The 26,142-nt window shown below is 42.4% G+C and overlaps 3 protein-coding genes and 1 long non-coding RNA gene across 5 annotated transcripts in view; 2 read left to right on the top strand and 2 right to left on the bottom strand.

Annotated features, from left to right (window-relative positions):
* Positions 1-11,435, bottom strand: part of lhfpl3 (LHFPL tetraspan subfamily member 3) — a 35,547-nt gene extending 24,112 nt beyond the window's left edge. Inside the window, exon 1 of the mRNA XM_046378954.1 lies at positions 10,457-11,435. Coding sequence (XP_046234910.1) covers positions 10,457-10,892 — 436 coding nt within the window. The 5' untranslated portion in view covers positions 10,893-11,435. The remainder of the gene's footprint in view (positions 1-10,456) is intronic.
* Positions 47-8,868, top strand: LOC124053625. Of its 2 annotated transcripts, none has more exons than XR_006842195.1 (5): positions 47-818; positions 932-1,091; positions 2,009-2,101; positions 3,389-3,479; positions 8,040-8,868. It is a non-coding gene; the product is annotated as an uncharacterized LOC124053625 (long non-coding RNA). The 2 variants fall into 2 exon arrangements; XR_006842194.1 differs by having other exon boundaries at positions 49-818; positions 1,977-2,101.
* A 674-nt stretch (positions 11,436-12,109) lies between the features above and the next one.
* On the top strand, positions 12,110-20,765 carry orc5 (origin recognition complex, subunit 5). Its single transcript, XM_046379526.1, has 15 exons — positions 12,110-12,195; positions 12,465-12,615; positions 12,866-12,958; positions 14,376-14,561; positions 14,944-15,018; positions 16,258-16,369; positions 16,709-16,839; positions 17,343-17,391; positions 18,020-18,110; positions 18,248-18,300; positions 18,562-18,674; positions 18,870-18,917; positions 19,008-19,118; positions 20,296-20,408; positions 20,510-20,765. Exons 2-15 carry the CDS (start codon positions 12,502-12,504, stop codon positions 20,553-20,555), a joined length of 1,335 nt encoding a protein of 444 aa, XP_046235482.1. The 5' UTR covers positions 12,110-12,195; positions 12,465-12,501; the 3' UTR covers positions 20,556-20,765.
* Positions 20,766-21,370: 605 nt separating this feature from the next.
* On the bottom strand, positions 21,371-25,273 carry guca1a (guanylate cyclase activator 1A). Its single transcript, XM_046379370.1, has 5 exons — positions 24,912-25,273; positions 24,672-24,879; positions 23,183-23,332; positions 23,002-23,095; positions 21,371-22,272 (listed from the first exon to the last, which is right to left on the bottom strand). The coding sequence occupies exons 2-5, from the start codon at positions 24,867-24,869 to the stop codon at positions 22,145-22,147; spliced, it is 570 nt and encodes a 189-aa protein (XP_046235326.1). The 5' UTR covers positions 24,870-24,879; positions 24,912-25,273; the 3' UTR covers positions 21,371-22,144.
* Between the last annotated feature and the right edge of the window lie 869 nt (positions 25,274-26,142).

The following is a 26,142-nucleotide window of genomic DNA, read 5'->3' as shown; positions in this document are numbered from 1 at the left end:
ACAATACCATAGATTGTACTGTATTTATAGTAATGATCATCTTTCACAAAGTACATAATTATACACATCAAAAGGGAACAAAAGTGAAAATTTCTTTCTGTTGTGATGATTTCAGGATGACAAACCCTAACACTGTCCAAGAGACTTCAGTAAAACGTTGGCATGAACAGGAACCGGATCAGAACTAAAATACAGATTTATCATTTTTTTCCCCCACTTTTGCTTGGACCAAAAGAACCAAACTACAGGTGTGAAAACATTCTTATCACAGGTACAGTACGTCCCCTTATCGGTCCAACAACATCGGCCAGTCTTCTCATGCTTAAAGTGGCCTCCCGTTATTTTATGTTCTGTTGGTGCATTGAAATTTCTCCATGTCAATAAACACCCATATCACTGCTGCTCATTTCTTTGCAGTTTAACCTGAAGCAAGGAGTGTTCATTTTGTGGAGGATAATTACGGTCGCAGAGGCGTCTGAAGAAAGAGGACTCCGGATGTCATTTTCATCTGGATGGCAGCCCTGACAGTCTTCTACTTCTCCCCGTCTCACATAATCTCCATCTCTCTGCTCATCCCACATCCTAACTACTCTGCAATCAAAACTGTCAGTCACACTTAAGGCTCTAAATACCTTGCAATTCCCCAATCAGACACACCGGTTTTTGGTTTAACCTCGAACGGGCTCCAGCCTCTCCTGCAGCCCCATCTGTCCATCACGCCTCGGCTATAGACAAACTCATCATCGTGTGGTGATGACCTCTTATTCATCAATGAACTGCAGCAAATAGCTCAAAGTGATGTGACCTTGACAACACAGGTGCAGTGTTATTCTGTTTTTGCTTGTGTTTAATTCTCACGACTTTACACTTGTGATTTATATGTGTTCTTGTGATTACTTATGTCATCGCTGTCTCGTTTTCCTGTCTCTAGCGGTGTTAATTAAATAGTGGGTCAGTGGGTCGACCTCTTTGGTCCAGATATAAACATCTCAACAACTATTGGGTGGAAGAAAGAATGAAGTTTTGTGGAGAAGTTCGATCCAGCCAGAGAGCAAATCCTACAGTCTTCTGTTGTCTACTGCCACCAACAGGTCAGAACGTTCACTTATTCACTGAAATATCTCAACATCTACTAGATGGTTTGGGATTTTATGTAGTCCTACAAACACTAATGGTTACAAGCTACTGTGTACTACACTGGTGATTGCTTAACTGTTCATTTAGTGCCACCATTAAGTCAAAATTAAGTAAATTAAGCAATCCCGGTTTGGGATTAATAAAGTAAATTAAAAAAACAAACAAACAACAATTCGTCCAATACTTTGGTTTATGACCAAGTATCTGCAGGAGTTTGCTTAGTGCTAACTGTCAAATGTTAGCATGCTAACACACAAAGCTAAGATGGTGAACATACCTTTGTAAACATTATACCAGCTAAACATTATCATGTTAGTGCTGTCATAGTCTTGTCTCTACACTTGAAATAAGCTCAGTGGACGCTTTATGGTGAAAAATATAAATATTTGTCTGTCAACACCAGCTACAAATCTCAAATTACGAGTTATCCTGTAGTTTCAATGCTAATTAGCAGACGTTGACATGCTAGAATGCTAGACAAAGATTTGAAACATGCTAAACATTACACCTGCAAAACGCCAACATGTTAGCATGGTTATTTTAAGCCAATATGTTAACATGGCACTAAGTGCACTTTATTTACTTTACTTTGTGTGTTTTATATTTTTATATTTTTCTTATGTGTTCATTTTTAATTTTTCTGCTGCTATTTATACGTGTGCGTTTAAGCCAAGAATCTGTACAAAATTTCATTATGCTTGCATAATGACAATAAAGACTCTTGAATCTTGAATCTAGCATGTTGATGTTAGCTTTTAGCAGGAATAGAATGAAATATAGTGTGCATAAACACTGAAGTTAAACCGTAGGAAATGTTGTAATCCAAAGCACCGCTGCAGGACTGAGCACGCTGCTGAAACTGGCCATGCAGACGTCAACTTCCTCTCCTGACCGGAGCAGGTTCGTGAGCACACTGACAGGCCAATATGACGACCTGAAGTCTGGCTGTGATTGCAGTATCATGGTGAGGATGTTCAGTCTCACCTCCCCACCAGAGCACACACCCTATAAAACACCTCGCCCTCTGTGACACCTTTACATTGCCTTGCCAAAGCTGTGATTTATTCTCAGGATGACAGCTCTATTAAGTAGTTCGCCGATCATCTGGGTGGTAGTCTTTAAAGGACACATTTCAAGCTTGTTTTAGGGTTTTGTGCACTTGATGTCACGAGGATCTATATTTTTTACATTTATGTTTCAAAGGGCTTTTTTTCCCCTTTTCCCAAAGCAAAGAACAGCCATAACTCATCTGTGGAGGGGCTTAAATGCTCAGGAAATACTGTAATGTGTATGTAATATAACTTTTAACTGGTTAAAAAAAAAATTATCACCCACCCAGTTCAATGCTCATTTTCAATTTTGGACTTTTTTGAAACTTAAAGTTCATTCTTGAGTCTGGTTGATTATCATAATATTGCAGATTTCCAAATTTCCATCTCTCTTAATGGTTTGAAGAGTTCAAAACTTATTGCTGACCTTGACAAAAAAAGGTTCACCACAAGGTCAGTTTAGTTTAAAACAAGAAGTTCTTGAAGTGCTAAGAAATAAACAAATTTGTTGAGAACAGGCGCTAAAAAAGATTATTTTAACCTTTACTGTCCTCCTGTCCACATGTCAAATGTCCTTAAAGACAAAATATGCAGATCACGTTTGGATAAAATCGTCAGTGAAGTAATAAAATGAAGAATTGTAGAACAGGCAAAATGATATAAAACATTTGTTTTCTATTGAATCTAAATTTGAGGACCGCATGATGACTGGCGTCACAAGTTATTTATCTCTACAAGGACAAAAAACCTTCATTCTCTAGCGACCAAAGAAGCACAGTGATGATTATATTGTCTTTGTCTATCTTTAATTACTTTCCTAAATGTTCCTGTTGCATCACGGCTGTATGTTGTGAAATGCAGCTAGCATGCGGCTTGTTGAAGCGTCTGTCCCTTCCTACAAGTCGAGTTGAGAGGCCGATTGAGGTCACAGATCAGTTACTGTCCCTTTAAAGTCCTCATCAGCTAAAGGAGGTGATCTACTTTCTTAATCCTCAGACTCTGAATTAGTCTGCAGTTCAGATCTGTGAGCTTCAGCTGACTTGGCTGGCTTTTAACTTGGCTGATTCTCCCTGCATGTGTTGCCATCTCTCACTCTCTTTTTGTTTCTGCTTCTGTGGCATTTTTTTGTGATTTCTGTAAAAATCACCGTCCATCCACCGAGACCTCGCTGAGCTTCAAAAAAGAAATGTTTTCCTTTGCAGGCGGCACCTGTGGGGCCTGAAGCCAGAGGGGGACCAGCTGAGCACTTCACTGAGTAGAGTAAATGAAAAGAGGGCATCTAAAAACCTTGAGGTGAACACATCACTCAGATTTTTTTTTTCTGCTAATAGCTTCTCCCGTGTGTGTGTGTGTTCATGTCAGTATCTTAGCCTCATGTGTGGTCATGTTACATCACTCTAAAGCCTCTCAGACTCTTCCGGTTCTTCATTATATGTGTGAGAGGATAAAGACCGGGCTGATGTCATTAGCCACTCTGCTTTAAATCCAGACCATCTCAACTACGCTGCAAATGTTCTCTGAGTTCACATCCATGTGGCCTTTTTCCTCCAAATTAGAGATGCTTTGATCAAGAGCCAATTATGGCCAGCAGGTTCTGGCTTTTATTTATTTATTTCATGTCTATTTTATAAGAACTCGGTTCATGGCGTTTATATTCAGGGGCAAAAGCAGTGATTTATTTGGCCTGACATTCAGATTGAAAGTGAAAAGTGAAAAGACATCACATAATTGCACGAAATAAGCAAGAGATTTTAAATTTAACACATAACATGTATGACAAGGTTCATCTACAGGTAATGATAAGACAGATAATGGACCTGGATGGATGTTTAGTATTTCACATGTTAAAATGGAAGCAAACCTGAGTAACATTAGAATTCGACTGAAGTTGTGTTTTTTACACTTAGTGGCTGTAAGTCCAATATTCTCTCTCCTTTTAGCTCTGTTTTTGGTCTCCACCAACTCCTAATGGCAGCATCTTCCTCCAAAGCTGCTAAACGCTGCACTGTGTCCGCCAGCAGGTCGATAACTTTATCTGTCCGCTCTTTGGTGCCGAGCAGGTGTACAGTCGACCTTTAAAACAATGCTATTACAGCAGGGAGTGTGAACCAAACTGAGTGTAAACCTCCACAGACACCACATGTGAACACATGATCACACTGGCTTTACTGACAGGGAAACTTTGGTAAATAATCTCATTGAACCGTACACATGAACAGGTTTATCATGTTTAGAGTGGTTTAACAGGACTTTTATCAGCTAACAGCAATATCAGTATTTAAAAAAAGACAGATCTTAAGATAAGTGTATCTCTCTAAGTAGTTTCTCTTTATTTATTTATTAGATTTTGATCTTTATTTGACATTTGCTTTTCCGTCCTTTGGTGATCGAAACAGGTCAAACTAACAAATGAATAAAGAAGAATTCTTGTGCATCTCTTGTCAGGAGGAAATCTAGAATACATGATGTTAAGGAGTAAATATGACATCCTGTTGCAAGCAGTATTTCACTATGCAGATTTCAGCTTTCAAACGTTCCCCGGATCCGCTCTCATTATCTGGCCGTCTCCTCTGGAGACGCATCTCCCGATAGTGTCTCAGCGTATCCTTTCCAGGACACAATGTGACAGTGATAAGCAGCACACATCCTGGTTCCACTTGACATCTTTCTGAAGAGGTGTAAAATTGAATGCCACCCAACACACCGAGCTTTCACGTAATAATATCAGAGTGTGTTATCATGCATCAAACATGAAGCAGCCACAGCTTTTGTGTTCCCTGTCACGTTTTAACAGCAACACATAACTGAGCTGCAGCACATGCAGCTGTCCCCTCTTTCCTGATATTCTGGATCAATAAGCCCTCCAGCTACCAAATGGACCTTTTATTTTTGGCTCCGAATGCCAGACCACTTAGTAGGCAAAGAGCGCCGCGAGGGAAGCCACTTACTGCACAGGGAGCTGCTGATCGGACAACCAGGAAATGGGCCCCGTGTTGGAAATGCTTCAGCAGCACTTTGAACAAACCCACCTCTGACTCCATGGATTTACAGCCCGGGAATGAGGGCTCACGGGTTCAGGCCAGTCTTCATGTGTGTGCGTCTGTGAGACCCAGGTGGCCATCCAGGTTATCAATGTGCAACCTCCCATTAGAGCCGCTCCACACTGAGCACGCTCACAGTGACACAGCGCTTTTAAAATGGTTTATAAGTTGCAACTAATGGATGTGTTAATGGCAAATAAATCTCTTCTCACAGCTTTACACATAAATAATAAGCCATTAATAACCTTAGAGGTCTTTAGGTTGTGAAAAATCCATTTGGCGTGCATCATCCTCGAGACAGCCTTTTTTTTTTACAAGCTCGTTTATTCAAAAAACTCACTCGCTGGTGACAAAACCATCATAAAGTTTGGTTTGTCTTCCTTGGCGTGTCAGATGAATTTCAGTGCTCCTAAACTCGACTGGAGGGATGAAACATGGAAGATATCCCCCCCACCAACTTTTGGTGAGATCTGTTTGTGGATGACACCACATTGACTGGTGTGCATCCAACAATGCGGAGTCGAGGTGGGTGGATGAAAGCCACAGAGAGAGCAGGCCCTCTTCCACAAAGTCCGCCATGTTTCTACAGGAGCCCAGAGAGGACAAACCAAACACTGGCTCCAGTGGAGTTTCAGGAGGGTTTTTATTTTTACTCCTCGTTTTCCGTGTTACAGCAGTTAGTACGTGTGATGTCCTGAGGTTTGAGGTTGAGAATGACACGACTGTACCTCAGCGTTTCAGTTGTGTCATTTGATCGTAGTCGGCGACTTTCGCCAACAGTTTGTAGGGTGATTTTCTTGGAGGAGAAAGACATAAAAGTTGTCTCTCTCTCTCTCTCTCCTCAGGCAGGATTCCAGCTCTGCCTGATGTTCGCCTGCCAGAAACTGTGCAAAGTTATGCAAAAGACTTTAAAGCCGTAAAACAGACCATCAAACCTCACTGTGTTTTTGAACATCTGCAAAGAGGCAAAGAAAAAGGCTGCATCATTACAGCGATCGTCGTTACTCATGGCTGCTCTTCTGTCTACCAGAAGCGCTCATCGAACATTCAGGACGTCTCCTCGCCGGAGACGAGGGCTGCCTCTGTGCTGTATGTGCTGCCTTTGATAGCACATCACAGCGGCCCCGATACCACCTGAAATGACTTCTGACAGGGAGGATTTTCTTACAATCACTGTGGGATTTCAGGCTGCTCACAGAGAGCAAGAGCCTCAGTACTGGCTATTTAAGTCGCCCCGAGAAAATCTTTTAATGGCGGATTTCACAGTGGCCTGAACGTGATGCTTCTGAGCGAGTGAGGAGGAGAGATGACGGACGGCATGATGCTCAATGAGGCTGCTGGTTTAAAGATGCAGCAAGATGTACTTAAATACTGCGGATGAATTATCTCTGCAAAGTGCAAACACATTTAAGACTCGTGTGCTCGAGGATCGCTCGTGGTGGCCGTGATCCACAGTTTTTAAAAAACTTTTAATTGACTGCTCAGTTCTATCCCACCGTCAGCTGAGTCCTCGCTCTTCTTAAGTGATCGCCAACTGCCTCAGACACGCCCGTTGTGTCTGAGTACACTCTTCTAGTTGTATATCACATTCGGTTGTTAATACGATTTTTACCGTACGGCTACCTAAGAGGGAGCCAGTTTTTAGTCATTTAGTATACAATTTAGTCCTGTGTTTTCCAACCCAGAGGGTCACAAGATAAATCTATAAACCTGGCGGGTTATGAGATGTTTATAGTAAATATATTAATAAGTATATATATATAATAAATAAATTAGTAAATACTTTTGCATTTTGGACTCTTGGTTGAACAGTGAAGTGGCTGGGATTTTTGTAATTGTGACATTTCGATTATTGTTTTGACAAAACGAATTTTCAGTCTAACCTCATCATATGTTTCCATGAAAAATCTGCTGTCAAGTAAAAAGATTTCCCCCTGAAGTGTAAAGTTGCGTAACATAGACTAAAGCAGAAGTACCTCAAAGCTGTACTAAAGTACAGCACATGAGTACATGTACTCTCAAACTCCAGCAGAGACAACTGTGTCAAGTGAGACAGTTTCTGAAGATCTGCTCCCCTGACATGGTGGGAAAAAACTGGGGAAAGCCAACATGTGACTCAGGGGAATAAAAAGCAGCTTTGATCTGAGACACACACACACACACACACACACAAAACTGCAAAGGCTGAAACTGCCAGGCTGTGCCACTCATTAGGACTGTGATGGAGCTCAACGTCGTAACTTCACTCCAAGATAATCCAGCTCGCAGCTGCTGGGCTTTGAGACACTCGGGATGGTTTTGCGACAGAGAGGTTTCTATTTTTCTGCAATGAAACGGGAACAGAGTGTTTAAATTAGGCCTCACAGCTGGCTCTGAGCACTCAAGCTAATCAGCGGTTTGTTAGATTGCAGTCCGTGGTTGCTGTTTATTGTTAAAACTGGTGGTCAGTGGACCTTTGGGACACAAGTGCGTCCTGAATGTCCCGAATGGACGTTTAGCTGTTGTGTGTTTCTGTAGGTGAAAACAGCAGACACTCTATGAATGTGATTGTCATTGGTTATTTCCATTTGAGAACACAGCAGTGTTTCATAGCAGGCATCTGTGAAGATGCCGAGTGTGATGCTGGGAGATTTTTTATGCACACAAATTAGATTTACAGGAGGATTCAGAACCGTAAATTACTTTCCAAATCTTTTTTCATCAGCCATTATTTGTCATATGTTTGTCTGTGGGAGTGTAAAAACTGGTGTGATGCCACTCTGTGTTCTCACACAAATAAAATCAGATCTCTTGTTTTTGGCTTGACTTACAGGTCCTCCGTCTGAATTCTCGTTCGCTCGTTTCTTCTAACAACCCATCTGAAAAGTTCACCACCAGGAAAGGTGAAGTCAAGGTCGTTTTATAGTCAGGCCGACTGATTTAAACGTCGCTTCTGTTTTTGACCTTGTGCCGTTGTTGTTTATCATTTTAACGATCTCCTCCAACTGCCTCAACAGTTGTTGATTTTAAAATTCAGACTCACTTGTCTTGAAAGACTTTAAACCCGAAATTCAACAATTTTACCTGCTGATTTATGCTTGTGGCTTGCAGTTCAGGGCTACATTGTTAACACCCAGATCACAGGCAGAGCTGTGTGTGGTCACGTTGCATTGTGGGTAATGTAGACACCAGGTGTTGTGGAATAAAAACGACAATCCAATCTTCGATTGTGCTGCATTGATTTTTTTTCAGCTGTCCATGATGTGTCTGACAGTATCGCAGGAATTCAATGCTAAAGTAGTGCAGAGTTACTCTAAGGTGACTATTAAATGCACGGAAAAGGACCAAATGGTGTAAAATTCAAACAACGCCAAGAGCCCGACGGCATACAAACAGGAAGAAGGATGAACTTGGACACGTTGAAGCTGAAGAGCTCACAGACGGCTCATGTTAACGACCTCCCTTAACGTGATCAGTCGGACAAACTGAAGGCTTCTACTCTAAAGATTTTCTTTAAGTTATGCACGGTGCAGAGTGACGCAGCTCGGAAAGATGTGGACAGACTGCACTGAAGAAGGCAGCGAGGATGATCACCGCTTGGAAAACCTCATCAGTTTAAGAGCGACAACAAGCATCCAGGACAAAGTGACATTAGTGTGAGAAGAGCGTAAAGTTATTCAGTATGGGATGTTTGGGGGACTGCAGGGTGTGTGTGTGTGTGTGTGTGTCTGTATGAAGTGTGTGTGATCTTAATACTGTAGACTGGAGCTAAAAGAGATCCAATTAAACACATGAACACATTTTCTTTAAAAAACGTATAAATCTTGTGCGATGGTTGAGTCGGGGGGAGACGTGTAACGTGCTGTATTTCTATAATACTGAAATAAAGAGAAGCCGCTAATGCTGACATTTACTGTTATTTTCCCTTGTGTACCGGAATAGTTGGCAGAAACATAAAGCTGAGCCGCACCAGTTATTTGAAAAGATAACTTTGGAGGGGAATCAAGATCTCCGCTCATGCAGAAATTCTCTGTCTGCTTCAGAGGGGAGCCTGGAAGTTTGACAAAAAATAATTAAAGGCAGAAAAAAAGCAAACACTACAAGTCCCTGATTTTCCTTTTCTCCTTTGTGTTTTTCTTTTTATCTAATGTGCATTTGCAGGTTTGAAGGTGTCAAAGAGACACCCTCTGTCTTCTCATTAGTAATGAGACAATGTTTTGCATGTTTCCAGTTTGTGCTTCGAGTGAAATGTAATCAAAACCACAAAAAGCAACGAAGACTTACCTCCATTTTAGTGTTTATACTGCCCGCGTTGGGTTTACTACTGCTATGTCACAAAATTCTGGATGTTATTTGGAATAGGCTGCACTGAAAGGATTGAAACTATGAATATTAAAGCTTTGGGGAGAAAAATAATCCATATTTGAACATTCCTGCTCATATTTTTCTTCATATTGATGAAGACAATCGCGGCTCACTGCCTGCTTCTGATGAATGTCTCCATGCTGTCCTCTAAATCCAGTTATGACCTGCAGATATCAGTAAAACATCCGCAGCAGAAGATGAAACTGTAAAGAAGAAATGCTTGTGTCTTTTCATTGTTTAAAACTCTTCAGGCATCAGCACATTGTGTGTTTTTCACTGTTTTCAGTCTGAGGCCCCCCAAGGCTGTTTCACTCCTCCTACACTTCAGACAGTTACATAATGTTTTATCAGGCTTTGGTAACAGAAATGCTTTACTGTGGTGTTTCACTTGATAAAATCTACTATGATGGGGATCTGAGGTCAAACCATTGACCCGTAAAAGCAGGTGAACGTCTGGATTTTTTTTAGGGAGAAGCTCTGCTGCTCGTTTGTTTTCATTCTAATCATTATTGATTTTTTTTTACAATCTGGTTGAGAAGATGAGGTTAAAAGAGGTTTTTTTTAAATAAATTATGTGTCTGTGGAATTAAACTCAGAGTTATCTCAAAGGAGTATACGAGTTTGAAAAGGACAGGAGAAAAAGCTGTACATTTCATCCCATTCAGGTTGTTTTCTGACTAAACTTGTTAATTTTGGGGGCGTGAAGTGAAGTGTACATACTCGGCTCGAATGAGTATCAACGGCCTGAAAAAGCGGGAGAACATCTGGATTTTTATCTGCAAAGCGTCAACAACCAGAGGTGGAGACATTTCAACTCACTGGCACTTTGACGACCACTGAACTATTTCATGTGGTCCCACCTGTAGTCAGAGCAGAGAGTCCTACCTGCTGCCAGCTGCATCCAGCCACAGATCTTATACACGGTGCCGGTGCTGCAGAAGAAGAAGAGCGCGAAGCAGCCGATGCAGGTGAGGACCAGCACCATGGACATGCCGATGAAGAAGGAGGCGGCCTTGAACGCGCTGGACGGGATGGCGCTGAACTCGGTGAAGCTGCCCTGGCAGGTCAAGTCCCGGGACAGTCCATTCCCAATGCAGTAGTGGAACAGACCGAAGTAGCCCGCCTGCGGGGTGTCCACGCCGTCTCCGATCCAGTACGGCTGGATGAAGCACACCACGTTGACGATGGCGAAGAGGATGGTGAAGATGGCCCACAGGACGCCGATGGCGCGGGAGTTGCGCACGTAGTTGGTCTGGTAGATTTTGGCAGCCTCGGAGGCGGGGAGCATGGTGGTGGTCGTGCTGGGGGCCCCGGGGACCATCCTCCGGTCTGGTGTGAGAGAGGAAGGGTCTGCTCAGGATCGACGGACCTGTCCTCAGCAAACTAACATCTGCCGCATCTGATCGGGAAAAGCCACAATCACAGTGTGCCGAGGAACTTAAGCGTCGTCGCTCGGGTTTTCTCTCTGTGTTACAGCCTCTGGCTTAAATTTTACGTTTAATTTTGTCGGACTTTCTTTCTGCAGTCACAGTTGTTCCCACAGCATCACTGCGCTCTCGCATCCATGGCAAGGTCGGGTTTTGCTTTCTTCTTCTGATTTTTATTCATCACTGTGCCAAAACGATCCGTGCGCTCCCGGAAGAAAAGCACACAAGCTTCAGGAATCCATCCTCTAATCAGAAGCGCGTCGATGTATGCTACATCTGTCCTTATGTTCATTTAAAAATGTCCCCACCTGAGCCGTGTCCAAAACCGGAGGCTGTTATTCCGACAAACGGGTTCCGGATCTGTAATTCACTGTGCGAGATCTCGCTGAAATGGTCCGTCCGTGCTCGACGCCGACAGACAACAACCGCAGCTGAGATCCTATTGAAACAGAGTTGGAGGATAGCCTTGGATATTACAGGGCCAACCCACATCCCTTAATCCCAGTCTGACGTATTGTTCCAGTAAAGCGCGAAATCTTAAACAGACGCAGTAATATGACAAAACAACAACAGCTAAGACTATAGTCCTCAGTTTGATGCCAATATGATACAAAACTACCCTGTATGAGCGACATATGGACAAGGAAACCTAGAATTAAATAATGCACACACATGCACATGCTATTCAGCAATAATTAAAGTGTTTGTAATGCTAGTTAAATTGACAGTAGGCCTATGGCTTTTGTTTTCAGTGAAATTATTATAAAACTATAGTTACATTTACAGATTGTGGAAACATTTTTGTTTTTCATATGTAAGACTTGTTTTCTCCAGCTTTCTGTGCCGAAAATCTAGACTAAAACAAGACATATCCTTCCTGGTTGTTATGGAAATGAAATATATCTACTATAACTTGAAAATTACCTTAAAATGTAGTCCTAAAATAAATATATTTTAAAATATACATAAAATTTAATGCTATGGTAACATTTGCCATCTCAAATGGAAAGAAACAATCCAAATCTAATCGACAGCGTAACGATGTTTTGCGTTTGATTGATGATTCCCTTTTATTTAAGAATAATGGAGGATTTTGAGTCCAAAACTCCATTACCCATGATTCCACATGCGATTTGTGATTGGCTGTTAATTGATAGGCGTCATTTGACGTAATCCGAAGGCGCGCGCGAAACTCCTGTGAGTACCTCCACTTGTGTGTTTGTTTTTCCAACTTTAGCTCACATTTTCACCGCATTTTAAGTTTGAAACACATTTTATCTCCAGCTGTGAGTATTCCCACAGCGTCCTGTTGTTTTCACAGTAAATAATTTTCAACTGTAATCATCTTTTTGGTCGCATTTTGCTTGAATTCCGGAGGTCGTCGCCTCTTTGGTCTCGTGAATGCGCTGTAACTGAACGTCAAGCTAACGTTAACCTGCCTGTCTGTGGCTGCATGGTGTTCACAGTGTTACAGACACGGTGTTGTGGTCGGTGGTCACGAAGATGTCAGCGCTGTTAGAGCCTGCGGGGTATGAGGAGGTGAGGCTGCGGCGGGTCGCAGAGCAGCTGCCCTGCAGAGAGGTCCAGGCGGGCATGCTATTGTCACTCATGGGTCAGGTATGTAGCCTGGTGTCGGGTACAGTCCAATTTCATTAAATCAACTAATCGATTTGTCAAGGAAACCTACCATTAAACTCCTAAGAATGTCTTCAGTCAGTGCTGATTAGCTGAACAGTCAACTAGCGGATTTAATTTGATGATAAAAGCCGGGTTAGTTAGCAACATGGTGTTGATGATGGAGGGAGAACCTGTGATTGTTATTGATGATAATGACATGTCACAGTTGACAAAGCTAATTGTTTTACAGCCACAGCAGTGCAGCTACCCCTCAATTTTCATCTATGGTCACCGGGCTTCAGGGAAGAGTCACGTGATGCAAGTTTTGCTGAAGGAGCTTGAGGTGAGAGGGACATTTTCTGTGAGTTCAGGTACCTCCTGGTCCAGATTTCTTGTCAAAATGAGAAATAATTCTTTGCCTTTCTGCACTGATAACTTTCCCCACATCGCAGACAGACCACACGAGTTTGTTGTACCACATACTGTTATTGTGGTTTGTTTCAGTGTCAGGAGTTTGACACTCTGACTACTTGAAGCTTATATAAACCCTGAACAGATGCTGACACTTTAATCATACTGCACCTCCTTCATCAGCCTGCTGAAAGAGAGCTTCGTCCTTGGAAATATTACATTTTGTTGAAAGTGCAAAAAGCTCAGGATTGCTTGCCCAGGATTGATTCCTTCTGTAAATTATACCGCATTTCAGAGAAAACTAATTTCTCGGAGCACACAGAGCTTTGTGTACGTGGGCTTATTTTTCCATTCTTGATTTAACATTTATGGATTGAATCGCAAGGCATCTGATTTAAATAAATACTTAAATATCTTTCTGCACTATTTCACTTTTTGTATGAATTTAATATAATGAGAAAAGCTTTCTATATTGTAATTGATCCTTCCTGCACTTTGAGGTTTTACCTTGAAGGAGACGCTGTAGAGAAGTAATAATCACCAAAAATGTGTGCAGCAAGTCTTTCTCCCTACATATAATTAGTGTGCTGCCTGCATAAGTTCTTAATGATTTCACAAACATCCAGCTGTTCTCCCTTTTTAATTTTTAAATCACATTATTTGTTGATGCTGCGTTCCTGCTGTTTGTCCTCACTGACTGTCTTCTGTCGTCACTCGTCATGCAGTATTTTTAAATCTGTGTGGCTAAGCTTAAATGTGGACAATAAAGCTCCTAAACAATGAATTAACGAAAGCCGCATTTAAGGGTTGCAGATTGTTTTCTGATTTCTAGATTAATCTTTTACTGTTTAAAACGTAATACAAAAAAAGCCCCTCAAAAAGCTGAGATGATAACTTGATTGTTGAAATAGATGCAAATTAATTTTTTGCTATTTTTTTTTAACCTTTACTGCTATTAGTTAAGCAGATGTTCTGAATTTGGCCATTTTTCTCTTCTGGTCAATTAGCCGAGTTGTTAGCATCGTCACCCTGGCAATGGGTGTCCATGAATTAGAGTGATGAAGAACTGAAGAGAAGGAGGAGTGTGTTTATATGACTTGTGAGTTCAAAGAGTGACAGATTTCCATGCTCCACCATTAACAGCCCATTGCTAATTATCATGTGACAACAAATGACAGCAGAGGAGAACTGTGACGGGTGCAAATCTTAAGACCGTGTCACAGTTTCATTAAGGACAGACTGCAACGTTGAGTGTGCGACAGAAGCAGAGAATCAGCTCGGTATGAAGATGTGAATTAACTCCACAGACATCAGACTGATTGTTGTTCATCATTCCTCCTCCTCTGCAGCTGCCTCACGCCACAGTCAGCTGCGTCGAATGTGTTTCTGTTGCGTTGCTGTTTGAACAAGTGCTGCTGTCCTTCTTTGGCTGCGATGCTGCCTCGCTGCTCCCCCGCAGTCCCTCCCTGTCTGACTTTGTACGCATCTACAGACAGCAGTGCTCCCGGTCTCCCGCCAAGCAGACGCGATACATTGTGAGTGCGGTGCACTTTACACCACAAACAGAAAATAACTCCTCAGTTGGCACAGCAAAATGTAATCCACGCCATGTCGAATTATTTATTCTTTTGATTCGTCACTTAAACGTATGATAATGTGATTAGTAGTGATAACATATGCAAATAGATGCTCAGCAAAGCTCCAGATGCATTAGCCTGAAGAAAATAAGTGTGATTTCCACCCAGCACACGGCAGGTTTAATCTACTGCTTTGGCTTATCTTTTTTTATTTTTTTGTCAAAGTGAGCTTGCAGCGATATATAGCAGTAATGTGCCATGATAAAACAGCCATTCACAACGTAGTATATCGAATATGGAAGTTACAAATTAAACCCAGATGCACGTGTATGTTTTTCAGGTAATGGAAAAAGCTGAGCTTCTGAGAGACGCGGATGCCAATCTGCTCCCTGCTCTCCTGCGTCTTCAGGAATTGGTGAGAAAGTGCAGCAGGCGCTTTGTGTTATCCATCAAGTGAGACACTTTGTTGTTGTTGTTGTACTGTGTGGATGATGAAGAGGGACTGAAGAGCTGCTTTTGTAATGAATGACCTTGAGCCGCTTGTGTGAATCTCTTTCATATCAGTTAGGAAGGAAAGACGGCAGCTGCTCACGGCATTTTAATTAAAGGCGTCAAAGTGGACAGACTTATGAGATTGTTTGTGTTTTATTACGGTGAAAGCTAATTGCTTTGTGGTGGATTTTGAGTGTTGAGAGGAATCCGCCTGCTCGATGTCATGCCGCTTCAGTGGTGCCACACAGGACTTTGAGGTGATAATTAGGATGCAGATTGACATGTGTGTGAAGGGTTGCTGTGTCTCTAATGTGTGTCAGCAATATTATTATTATGGTCTCTCTGTACAAAGGTTAACATGATGGTTTTACTGTCTGGGGTTATATATTATATTTTATTATAGTGGCAGAAAGGCTGAAACCGGCGCTCACGTTCTCCCAAAAATTTAAGATCTTTTAGCTCACTGGATTGAACCCACAGGGATTCATCACAGAATTAAATATACATTAAAGACACTCCTCTTCATGGGGCTGTTTCTCGGGGTTTGGGCTCGCCCCCTGGCTTCCAGTGAAGGGAAATCTTAATGCTTCAACACACCAAGACATTTTGGACAATGCTATGCTTCCAACTTTGTGGCAACAGTTTGTTGAAGGCCCTTTTCTATTCCAGCATGACTGTGCCCCAGTGCACAAAGCAAAGCTCCATAAAGACATGGTTGGATGAGTTTGGTGTGGAAGAACTTGACTGGCCCACACAGAGCCCTGACCTCAACCCCATCCAACACCTTTGGGATGAACTGGAACGGAGATTGTGCCTTTTGGTCCAACATCAGTGTGTGACCTCACAAATGCTCTGCTGCATGAATGGGCACAAATTCCCACAGAAACACTCCAACATGTTGTGGAAAGCCTCCACAGAAGAGTGGAAGCTGTTAGAGCTGCAAAGCTGTCTGTGTTTAGAATGAGATGACATTACAGTCCCTGTTGGTGTGATGTCAGGGGTCCCAATACTTTTGTCTGTTCAGATATAAAAATGTAAAACACATAAATTCAGGATGAAAGTATCTGTAATTATGTCTCACTGACCCGTGAGCACACGTGTTGAGTCCACTTGTGCAAAGCCGCTGTTTCGTAACACGTTTGTACACGTGCGTCCTGTTCAGGTCGAGGACAACGTTACCGTCATCCTGCTCAGTGAAATCGTCTGGGACAAGTTCAGACCAAACACCGGCTGTTTCGAGCCCCTTCTGCTCCATTTCCCCGACTACAGCAAAGGTATAATCGTTCACACACACACTCGCACACTCACAGTGTCATGAATAACTCCCATCACACTGCATGCATAATGATCACACTCACTTGGCGGATGCGGTGTGAGATGTGAGGTTTGTACCTGTGATTTTGTTCTCACGCTTCAGGCAGCAACTGTGGAGGAATATTACATTACACAACACCACTGTATTAATTCAGCACTTTACAGGGAGTGAATCAGTGTACTTGATATGTGTGAAGATGTAGCTGGTTTTGGAGACAGATTACTTTTTATAACACGCGCCTGATGATAGTGACAGCAGTTTTCACAATGTGTCCTTCTGTCCGCTCGGCTATTTGTAGGCGAGCTGCAGCAGATTTTGTCCCAGGACAGACATCCTTCATATTCGGCAGACTTTTACTCCTCCTACATCAACATCCTGCTGGGAGTCTTTTACTCCGTCTGTCGGGACCTCAGGGAGCTGCGTCACCTGGTCAGACACGCACACACACACACACACACACACACACACACACACACACACTTTTTCTGTAGGAGCCAAATGCAATGTTATGGGGAAGCAGGGTGAATCTGTGTTTGTTGTGGGTACCATAGGGGGCGCTGTGGTCATTCAGGCCATGGAACGGTATAAAGGTCATGGGAAATCTGGGGCCGTCAGGTGTTGTGTGACCCCGAAAGGACAAACGGTATTTGACTGCTAAGACACAGGTGTGAGGATGCTGGGAGGATGAATGGACACACATTTTTTGGATAAACCTCATATGATGGAACAATCAATGGAGACGTGTGGACTCATTCCTGATCTAGAAAGAAAATTTGGACAACTTAGCGCATCGCATAGGTCGCTCGGGGTCAAACGCCTCAGTAGCTTGTAATAGACTAAGCTCGTATGACATTTCCAGTGAAGGTTTTTCATTGTTTTGATTTTTTCTCAGTCTTCTGTAATCGATTTCTCATTTTTCTCTTTTCAACTAGGCCGCCCTCAACTTTTCAAAGTTCTGCGAGCCGCTTGCAGAAGGGAAAGGTAAAGTATAAAGATGTGTATCCATTCATCTGTCTGCTGATCAATATTTAAAAACGCTTTGTTTCCCCCCTTTTCCTTGTGTTCAGTTGAAGAGAGGTCTTCCTCTCATGTCGAGATGCCCTTCAGCCATTTGAACTTTTCTCTGTTGTTTTGTTCAAAGCTGAATTAATTGATTTTTGGCCCCTTGGAGGAAGCAGAATAAGTTTGATTATTAAATTATCTTCATGTCTAGAACACACATGACAGACAGACTAAATGTAAACGAATGGGCCGCATTATGCTTTCATTTAACTCAGTGGCCACTTTATTAGGTACTCATCTCTCGCAGTCATAGCATATATTCTTACAAAGCTCATCATGTTCAGAGACGTCATTTGGAGTGTGGCACGTAAAATGACAGGAACCATCTTAGTTTGGCCCGTTAATGTTGTTTATGTTAATAACTGACATGTGGAGCTTTAATTCTTTTCTTCAGATTTTTTTTGTAGTTTTCATGCTGTTTTTCTTTGTCTTCCTGTTTACGTTCCTTCTCTTTACAAACAAACTTGGACAGTACGACTTGCTGCAGTACAACTTTGGCTATTTTTTGTTTTTTTTAAAAAAGCGTTTCTCGATTTTGTGTCTCCAGTGAAAGAGACGGACACACACAAGCTGTGGAGGAACATTGAGCCTCATTTGAAAAAGGCCATGCAGACTGTTTACCTGCGAGAAGTGTCCAGGTGCTGTGCGCTCTGCATCAGTCTGCTCAGGAATCATGTCACTGTTTGATCTAATGACCCATCCCATTAATCCTGCTTGTCTGCTGTTGGGTTTTCTTTCCTCTCATTTTTGTTTGCTTTTCCGTGTCCGTCTTCAGCCTTCAGTGGGAGCAGATGCAGCAAATGGAGGAGGAGTGTGGAGCCTTGAGAGGTAGCAGCACACACGCAGACACAGTGACGTAATACGATTGCAGAGCAGATGTTAAACTGTAAAGCCGGCGATCGGGTGCGGCGACGCTGTGGGTTCATGCTGAAATTGTGATAAATTTTTCAGTGAATCTCACCGAATGTAAATCACAGTCTTCTCAGCGAATCTTGGGTTGCTCTGAACAGTTAATGACATACTCTGTGAAAGTCTGTGAGGATGGTTTCAGTTTATTACGTCTGACTTGTTGCATTTTTGTGCCGTAAGGTTTATCGGCTCACACTCACGTTGAACTACCATATTACTCCAAGTTCCTGTTGATTGCTGCCTACTTGGCGTCCTACAATCCTGCTCGCACAGACAAACGCTTCTTCCTAAAGGTAGAGGACTTCTATCCTACAAGATTTTACGTCCTGGAAATCTTCTGATTGATTGATTACTTTTTTCTTTGTCCTGATTAAGACTGTGAGGGTAGAGGCTGTCGTGTGCTGATGATTTTGTGATCCATGCAAATTAAGTTCTCTTGAATCGTGTGAATTTTACGAGTTTGACGTCCCTCCGCTTCCTCCCAACAGCATCACGGTAAAATAAGAAAAACAAACTTCCTGAAGAAAAATGAAAAGGTGATCATCTCAACATAACACTGGCTTTGATCCTCGTGAGTTTTCAGCACAAGTTTTCCATGTGATGTGAATACGCTGTCACTTTCCTAGACGAGTAACCACCTTCTGGGCCCGAAGCCCTTCCCTCTGGACCGACTCCTCGCCATCTTCTACAGTGTGGTGGACAGCAGAGTCGCCCCCACCGCCAGCATCTTCTCTCAGGTGAGGAACTTGACACGATTTTTATTTTTAAGCCACATTTCGCTGAACATTCACGACGTGATGCACAGATGGTTGAGATCGCCTGCGCACTGACGAAAAGAACAAGAGGCTTCACAGATGCAGCAGAAGCTGTGCCGACGATGGTCCTTTGTTTGACAGTCATGTGATAAAATGAGTATATTATTATAGATTATATATAGAATAAGATAAGATAAGATAATCCTTTATTAGTCCCATAAATGGGAAATTACAGTTATGGGATTATTATCCACGGTTATGGTGTATCAGATGCTCTGTTGGTCCACCACATTGGTCCAGACTGAAATTCCTCAACCTTTTGGATGCATTGCCGTCCAGTTGTTTCCAGAGGATGAATCCTGCTGACTTTGTTGACGTACAGACTTCATATGCGTGTGTGAACTTTGGACTCAGAGCACAAAGACAACCACACAGGCTCGTGTTTATGTTTTGTCAGTGGGTGGACAAACTGTCACATCTGACACAACTTTCTGGTAAAAGCCTGGATTCATTCAGCACTGATGTTGTAAACGCTGTCATCTGCGGATGATTCGTGATGATTGAACTGGTCAAGGAAACAAATGTCGGCAGAACATCCTGAACAGTAGTTCAGTTAACCTCCTTAACTTTTTAAACTCTATTTTGTCGCCATTTTCAAGAGTTAAAGTGTAGTCATTTGATTTGATTTTGCTCGTCCTGCAGCACTTCTAATCTTTCTCAGTGACTGTGACTCTCAAGGTCTCCTGGGTCTGTAAAGCGGCTCCTACAGACTACAGAAAATAATTCAATTTCAATTTCTTCCCCATTTGGCAGATAAGCAAATGAAAGAGAATACACTATAATAATCAGAGGATTTTAAATTACATTTTGCCCATTTCTAGGTGTAAATGGGATACTGCTTCATGTTAAATCAATCTGGATGACCACGGTGCCTCAGATAAGAGTTTTCCGCTCATGTGGTCATGAGTTTTAGGATTGTGGTCAAACGCTGATCTATTTACGGCCCAGAGTGTGAAATGGTTTTAGGAAATTAGGCCCGACCCATAACTGTGCAACTGGCTCGTATCATTAAGTGCCTCGGCATCGAAGTGTGTGGAAAAGCTGTGTTTAAAGAAGCAGAACAGAGAGTCATTTCAGTCTCCCATCATTCTCCATTTAGATCTCCTCTCTGGTGACGCTACAGCTGTTGACTCAGGTCAGTCATGACGACCAGCTCGACACCCCGAAGTACAAATGTGCCGTGTCTATGGACTTCATCTGCGCCATCTCCAGGTGTGTGTGTGTGTGTGTGTGTGTGTGTGTGTGTTCATGGCCGAGACTTTTTTCTTTTCTGTTTTTTACTGAGAATGTGCTTGTTGTGATTTATCTTCCAGGACGGTGAATTTTGATATTGTCAAGTACCTGTACGACTTCCTGTGAGCCTGCGGTGGATTGAGGACAGAAGATAACAGTGACAGTAAGGCAGCGTTTGGCAAAATGAGGAGCTCGGCTATCGTTGAGAATTAATCCAATTATGTCACTGCCCCCTTGTGGTTGTAGAACGGGTTTATATTTCTCTTGTAAAGTCTTTTCCATGATAAATATTTGCATTTTGCTTAAAATAAATGCCATATTGGCAGTTTTGTTTTATTTTTGTTTTAATTAGTTGAACGCCTATGTTAAGACTGTCGGTATGCTGCTTAAAATAATGGAAAATAAGAAGATTAGCTACAGGTATAACATTTTAGCCTGACACAGAGCGAACTTGGCACCATGCAGGTGAATCATCGACCTTGCTCAAAGGGAGAATTTTGTTTCCGTGTCATGTGGCCTTTGTTTTCGCCTCTTGTTTGAGGCTGTACACACACATCTATGATACTACTACAAGTGGTTCCCAACCTTTTGGACCCTTAAAACTGTAACTATTTGCATGTGTGTTCCACTTTAACAAAGATATGTTTCCCATTGTTTTCTTGAATTAATTCTTGAAGGATCTGAATAGAAAGAAAAGCAAAGCAAGAGAAACTGAAAGAATTTGTGTAGCAGACATGTGCAGGCCTGCGTCTCGGTCCTCTGCAGTTTCCTCTGACTTTTTTCATTTGTTCCTACGTGCTGGTGTGGATATGAAATGTCTGAAAGCGGCTTCAGCTACCTGCAGCCCATTGGTTTTGTGTGCCGTTTTTATGGAAACCAAATAGCAGGACTGAAGCTGATAACAGCAGCAGAACATTTAGGAGACACATAATACAACAGACTTAAATGGTCAGTTTTTATTGTACAAATAAGCAAACAACAAAGGTGATCTGCATGTACGCTGAACAGGCAGCAAATCAAACTCCCGCACACGAAAACACCAAGCTAGTATTTCGCCATTTGCTTCAACTTGAATCAATTTGTAAAAAAAAGAAAACAAAACAAAAGATAAAAAAAGGTAAACATTTGCGAGACGTATCTGCACTCTGTTAACTCGTTTCACCTGCTCCTGTATTACAGCCTTTGACGTGATCGAATTAGCGTGGATGGGGTCAGCACAGTGCCGAGTCACCGCTTCCTCCTGGTTTCCCACAGGCAGGAACGAGTAAACAGAGAGTTGAGTAATTTGATGCAGATCCAGGAAGAGAGAAAAGAGAAAAGAAAAAAGATCTGGGAAGCTTTGAGTGCATGTAATTGCCACTCTACTCCACTACCTCCCCCTTTTATCCCTGGAGGTATCAGTGGGTAAGTGGACCGTCTGAGGAGATCATCCCTCATGCCAGGGTGGCCTTGGGAGAGCTCAGCATCATTAAGGACAACCGACCATTGGTAGAGGTTGACTGAGTCATCCAAATGCATTTAAAGTGCATGTGTGTCATTCTCTTGGAGATTAGACGTAAGAGATGTCCGTGTTTGCAGCACGCTGGCGTAATATTAAACTGCATTCAATCTTAATAGAAATCTCAGTCTATAAATGACTTTTGTACCCGAGGCGACGAGCCGAAGCTCTCGGGTTAAATCGTGAATGAGGATGAGGTAGTCGGGGCGAGCGTATTCTAAACGCTGTGCCTCCTGTTGTGGATCATCGCCACAATGTGTGTGAGGTCCAGACTTTTTATCATCACCTCCATGAAATCCTCGTCACTGCGAGCGCCGGCCACGAACTCCTCCAAGGAAAGCTCGCCTGCCGGAGGGGGAAAGATTGGACTTAAAGACTTAAAAATATCATTTCCTCCGTGTGAAACTGCAAATGAAGTCGGTTTTAAAAGAACACGGCACAGATTCAACATTGCACTTCACCTCATAACGCTGTGGGACTCCTGATGGACAGTGAAGTGAAAAAAATGCATTTCCATGTCGTAATCCAGTGTCACTGTGGGAATTAATTTATCTCTCTGACTAATAATAAAAATCACAGCCGTAAGACATAAGATTTAAATTACTACTGGAGCTTCTGTTTCGCTTTAACTCTTAAATCTTGTATTAAAATTACCTAATTTTATGTTTTTAATCTCATGTATTCTACTGCTGCTAGAAACCGCTGAAGTGGTCTCCAGCTGTTGGGCCCCCGGACAGCTGAGCCCACGTCTTTCTGACCCCACGGCCCCCTCATTTTATTCATTTTCACACCCCAAACCCACCTGACATTTACTTAATTTGTCACCTCACACAGGTCCCTCTGAGGCCACTGAAGGCTTTATGCTACTGTGAAACAAGTGAAGGCCCCCTTCAATGTCTGGCTTGTCTGAATTGGCACCTTTTGTGTCCAGCAGCCACCCACAGTATCTCTTCTTCTTATTCCTGTTGTGTTTCCTGACTGCAGACAGCACTGGAGCTGATGAATGTCTAAACACTGTCCACCCACCATCGACTTCTTCCTAAATCTCTGGACACAGTGCCAGAACACACTCACCATCTCCATTTATATCAATCCTGTCAAACACGCGGTTGGTGAAGTCCTCGGCGGTTGTCTCCTGGTTTTCGTTCCCATTGATTGCACGGATGGCCTGTGGGAACAGAACAGAGTTATGTCGCCCCGCCGTGACCACGGCTCGCTGGGAGGTCCAGCGCGTCATGTGCGTCGCGTGCTCTACCTTTATGATGTTGAGCAGCTCGTGGCGGTCGATGCAGCCGTTGCCGTCCACATCGTACAGTTTGAAATACCAGCGCAGTTTGTGCTCCATCTTCCCTCGCATCACCAGGCTGAGGGCGGCCACGTACTCCATGAAGTCTATGTAGCCGTCCTGCAGAAACAAACACGGTGTCATCAGTACATTATCATGCATCAGCGGCTACTTATTATTAAACTATTCTCAGCCATTCAAAGTGATAAATGAGTCGCTCGGTTCTGTGGGAAATGAAGCATGCCGGGATGGAGGATTATCTCCAGGGACCGTCTGAACACAACCTCAGCGTCAAAGTGTTGTCTCTCAGATTATCTCACAGCATAAAGATGACCGCAGCCCTTTTGTGAGCTGGAGTGGCGGCGGGAGGTGGAGGCCGACTAAATTTAGACGTGGAGCGTCCCAGACAGACGCATCCCGTGGTGACCCCGTCGCAGACTCTCCTAATTAATCTGTGAGGGTCGAAGTGTTTTGCAGGCTTGTCGCTTGGAGGTCACCGCGTCACTCGTGCGTCTGCGCGAGCGTGTGGCCGCCAGCCGATGCAGATGTTTTTCGAGTTGGGCAGCTTGGTTGAGTTTGGAGTTTCGAGAAGCTCTCAAAACAGCAGCATCATCTTTGTCAAGTGTCTTTAATCAGTGAATTGATTAGGCGCCAAATTTTCAATGTAAAGTAATCTTTTAAGTACTTTTTCGGGTTCAGTGTTTGCTGTTTGTAAGCATTTGAAACTCTTGAAGTTATGAAAGATGTCAAAGAACTGAATATCTTTGGGTTTTGGACTATTGGTTGAGCAGAGGATTCAAATTAAAGATGCCAACTTGGACCATGAGGAACCTTTTTCACTATGTTTTCAGCTATATTTGAAAGACCTAATTGCCAGCTGCAGCTCAAATCTGTTTCCCGCAGTGGTGCCGTTTAACATGCAGCATATTGCTTTTTATTCATGGTTATGTAATTCTGATAAATAGATTTTAAAAAATTAGATTAATTATTATTTTCTTTCATGAAGTTTTAAAGGGTGACATAAGCAATTTGAAGATTAAAGCTTTTTTACTTTCCAAGTAACAGAATCCACGTTGATTTTCTGACCTAAATGTAAAAATAAATAAATAAAATCCCTAATGAATTCTTAAAGAAAGAAAGAGCATGTTGTCAAATGGATTCCTCTGATTGGAAACGCGTCGTTAAGTTAATTCCATCCTCCACATCAGACTTTCTTTAAATGTGCTTCCAAACTTTCCAATTTAAGCTTTAGCCTTTTTTATCCTATGGATCCTATTGATTATAAGATGATCATATGTTGATTTTGCTTCAGTTCTTTCTCTTTAAAAGTCAAAGTCAAAACACAAAATATGAGCTAATTTAGAAGAAATCATCCCATCCTGACACCTTTTTATTAAAAAAAATCCTCTCTTTGAAGTCAAAGTTTAAACCCGTTAAATTTCAAAATGGCGTCTTTTACCTTGTTCATGTCAAACGTGCGGAACATCTGCTCTATGTAGGCGTTGGCCTCGGGGTCCAGGCCTCGCAGCCCGAAGAACTGCTTGAACTCGTGCAGGGTGAGCTGACCCGACGGACACTCAGTCATGAACTTCTTGTACCACAGGTGCATCTCCACCGCCTGCAGGTCGTCCACGGTGCTTCCTGTCGAGTTGCCCATTTCGAGTGCGTTTGAGGAGGATCGATGGAGCCCCTCGCAGCGAACCTCTCGGCCCAATTGGTCTACTGTGAAGCGGATGTTGTCCCTCTTCACAGTCACACAACAATGGGACTTAGAGTGAGAGTAGCAGCTGCTTGGGGGAGGCCTTTTGTAGCTGTCTGTGGATGAGCCGGCCCGCATCCACTCTGTCTTCTCCTTGGGTCTAATCTCTGGCTGCAATCCAGACAAATATGCTGATGATCTGCTTAATCGCCACATTAAAAGGGCAGGCTGGCTGTTCAGGATCCGCTCACGTTTACCCTGAGAACCGCTGACAAACACAGTACAGCTTGCATCGCTCACATGCAGAAATCCATCACAGCCGCGCTTCTGAACCGATGGGATTTACTCAGCATATGCTGTACGTGTCACATACGAGTGGTGGAACAAGTACACAGATCCTTCACTTAGGTCAAAGTAGTAATACCACTAATACCACAACATAAAAATACTTGATTACATGTAAAAGTCCTGAATTCAAAATTCAGTGAAATGTATTTAAGGTAGTAAAAGTACAACAAAATGCTCCCTCATTTATTATATTTATGAGACTATTTGACTGATTTATTGAATATTATATTCATGTTGTTCCTTCTCTTTTTGTAATTAATATCCCACATTTTTTTGTTTTCTTTTGCGTGGTCATGTTTACATTTCACTGAACATCCTCTGTGCTGCTTCTTGCTCAGTACAGTTCAATCCATTTACTGTAACACTACCGGAAATGAATCTGCAGCAGTTCTGATGATCAATCAGTTGTTAACGGTGAGCCTTTTCGACTTCACGGATGTGAATATCTGCTAATGTTTTTTGTTTTCTGTGATAAATAACAGAACATCTTTGGATTTTCAGTCACCTCAGAAAACCGTGATGGACAAATTAAAAATGTATATCTTTAATAATCTATCACATCTTATACAACAAAAATTTGGGGAAGAAATTAGAGACAAGCAGATTAATCATTAATAAAACAATCTTTAGTCGCTGCCCCACTTCTGCTTAGACTTTGTAAATAAACAAGATTACAAAATATTATTTGGCAGAGAATTTTTATTGGATACCACAGTTTAAAGCCAAGAAGGCCTGGCTGGTAACTGAAACATTACAGTTTGAGTTGATGAAAGAAATAATGAAACTGTGTCAGAGTCAGTACAGGAAACAAAGAAAATAAAACTACAATCATGCCTAAGTGCTTCTGTATGACACCAACTGGCCCGTTTGTTTGTACTGCTTA

The sequence above is a fragment of the Scatophagus argus genome, chromosome 22 (genome assembly GCF_020382885.2).
Source record: "Scatophagus argus isolate fScaArg1 chromosome 22, fScaArg1.pri, whole genome shotgun sequence".
Classification (NCBI taxonomy): Eukaryota; Metazoa; Chordata; class Actinopteri; family Scatophagidae; genus Scatophagus; species Scatophagus argus.
The sequence above is the reverse complement of the archived record's forward strand: the minus strand, read 5'-3'. Positions and strand labels throughout refer to the sequence as shown.

Bases quoted from the DNA above. Each gene is read 5' to 3' on its own strand.
- orc5 (XM_046379526.1), top strand. From the start codon at position 12,502: ATGTCAGCGCTGTTAGAGCCTGCGGGGTATGAGGAGGTGAGGCTGCGG. The intron at 16,840-17,342 runs GTCAGACACGCA...CTTTTCAACTAG, and splicing joins TCAGGGAGCTGCGTCACCTG to GCCGCCCTCAACTTTTCAAA. The intron at 20,409-20,509 runs GTGTGTGTGTGT...TTTATCTTCCAG, and splicing joins TTCATCTGCGCCATCTCCAG to GACGGTGAATTTTGATATTG.
- guca1a (XM_046379370.1), bottom strand. From the start codon at position 24,869: ATGGGCAACTCGACAGGAAGCACCGTGGACGACCTGCAGGCGGTGGAG. The intron at 23,333-24,671 runs GTAAAAGACGCC...TTGTTTCTGCAG, and splicing joins GCACGTTTGACATGAACAAG to GACGGCTACATAGACTTCAT. The intron at 23,096-23,182 runs GTAGAGCACGCG...CTGTTCCCACAG, and splicing joins AGCTGCTCAACATCATAAAG to GCCATCCGTGCAATCAATGG.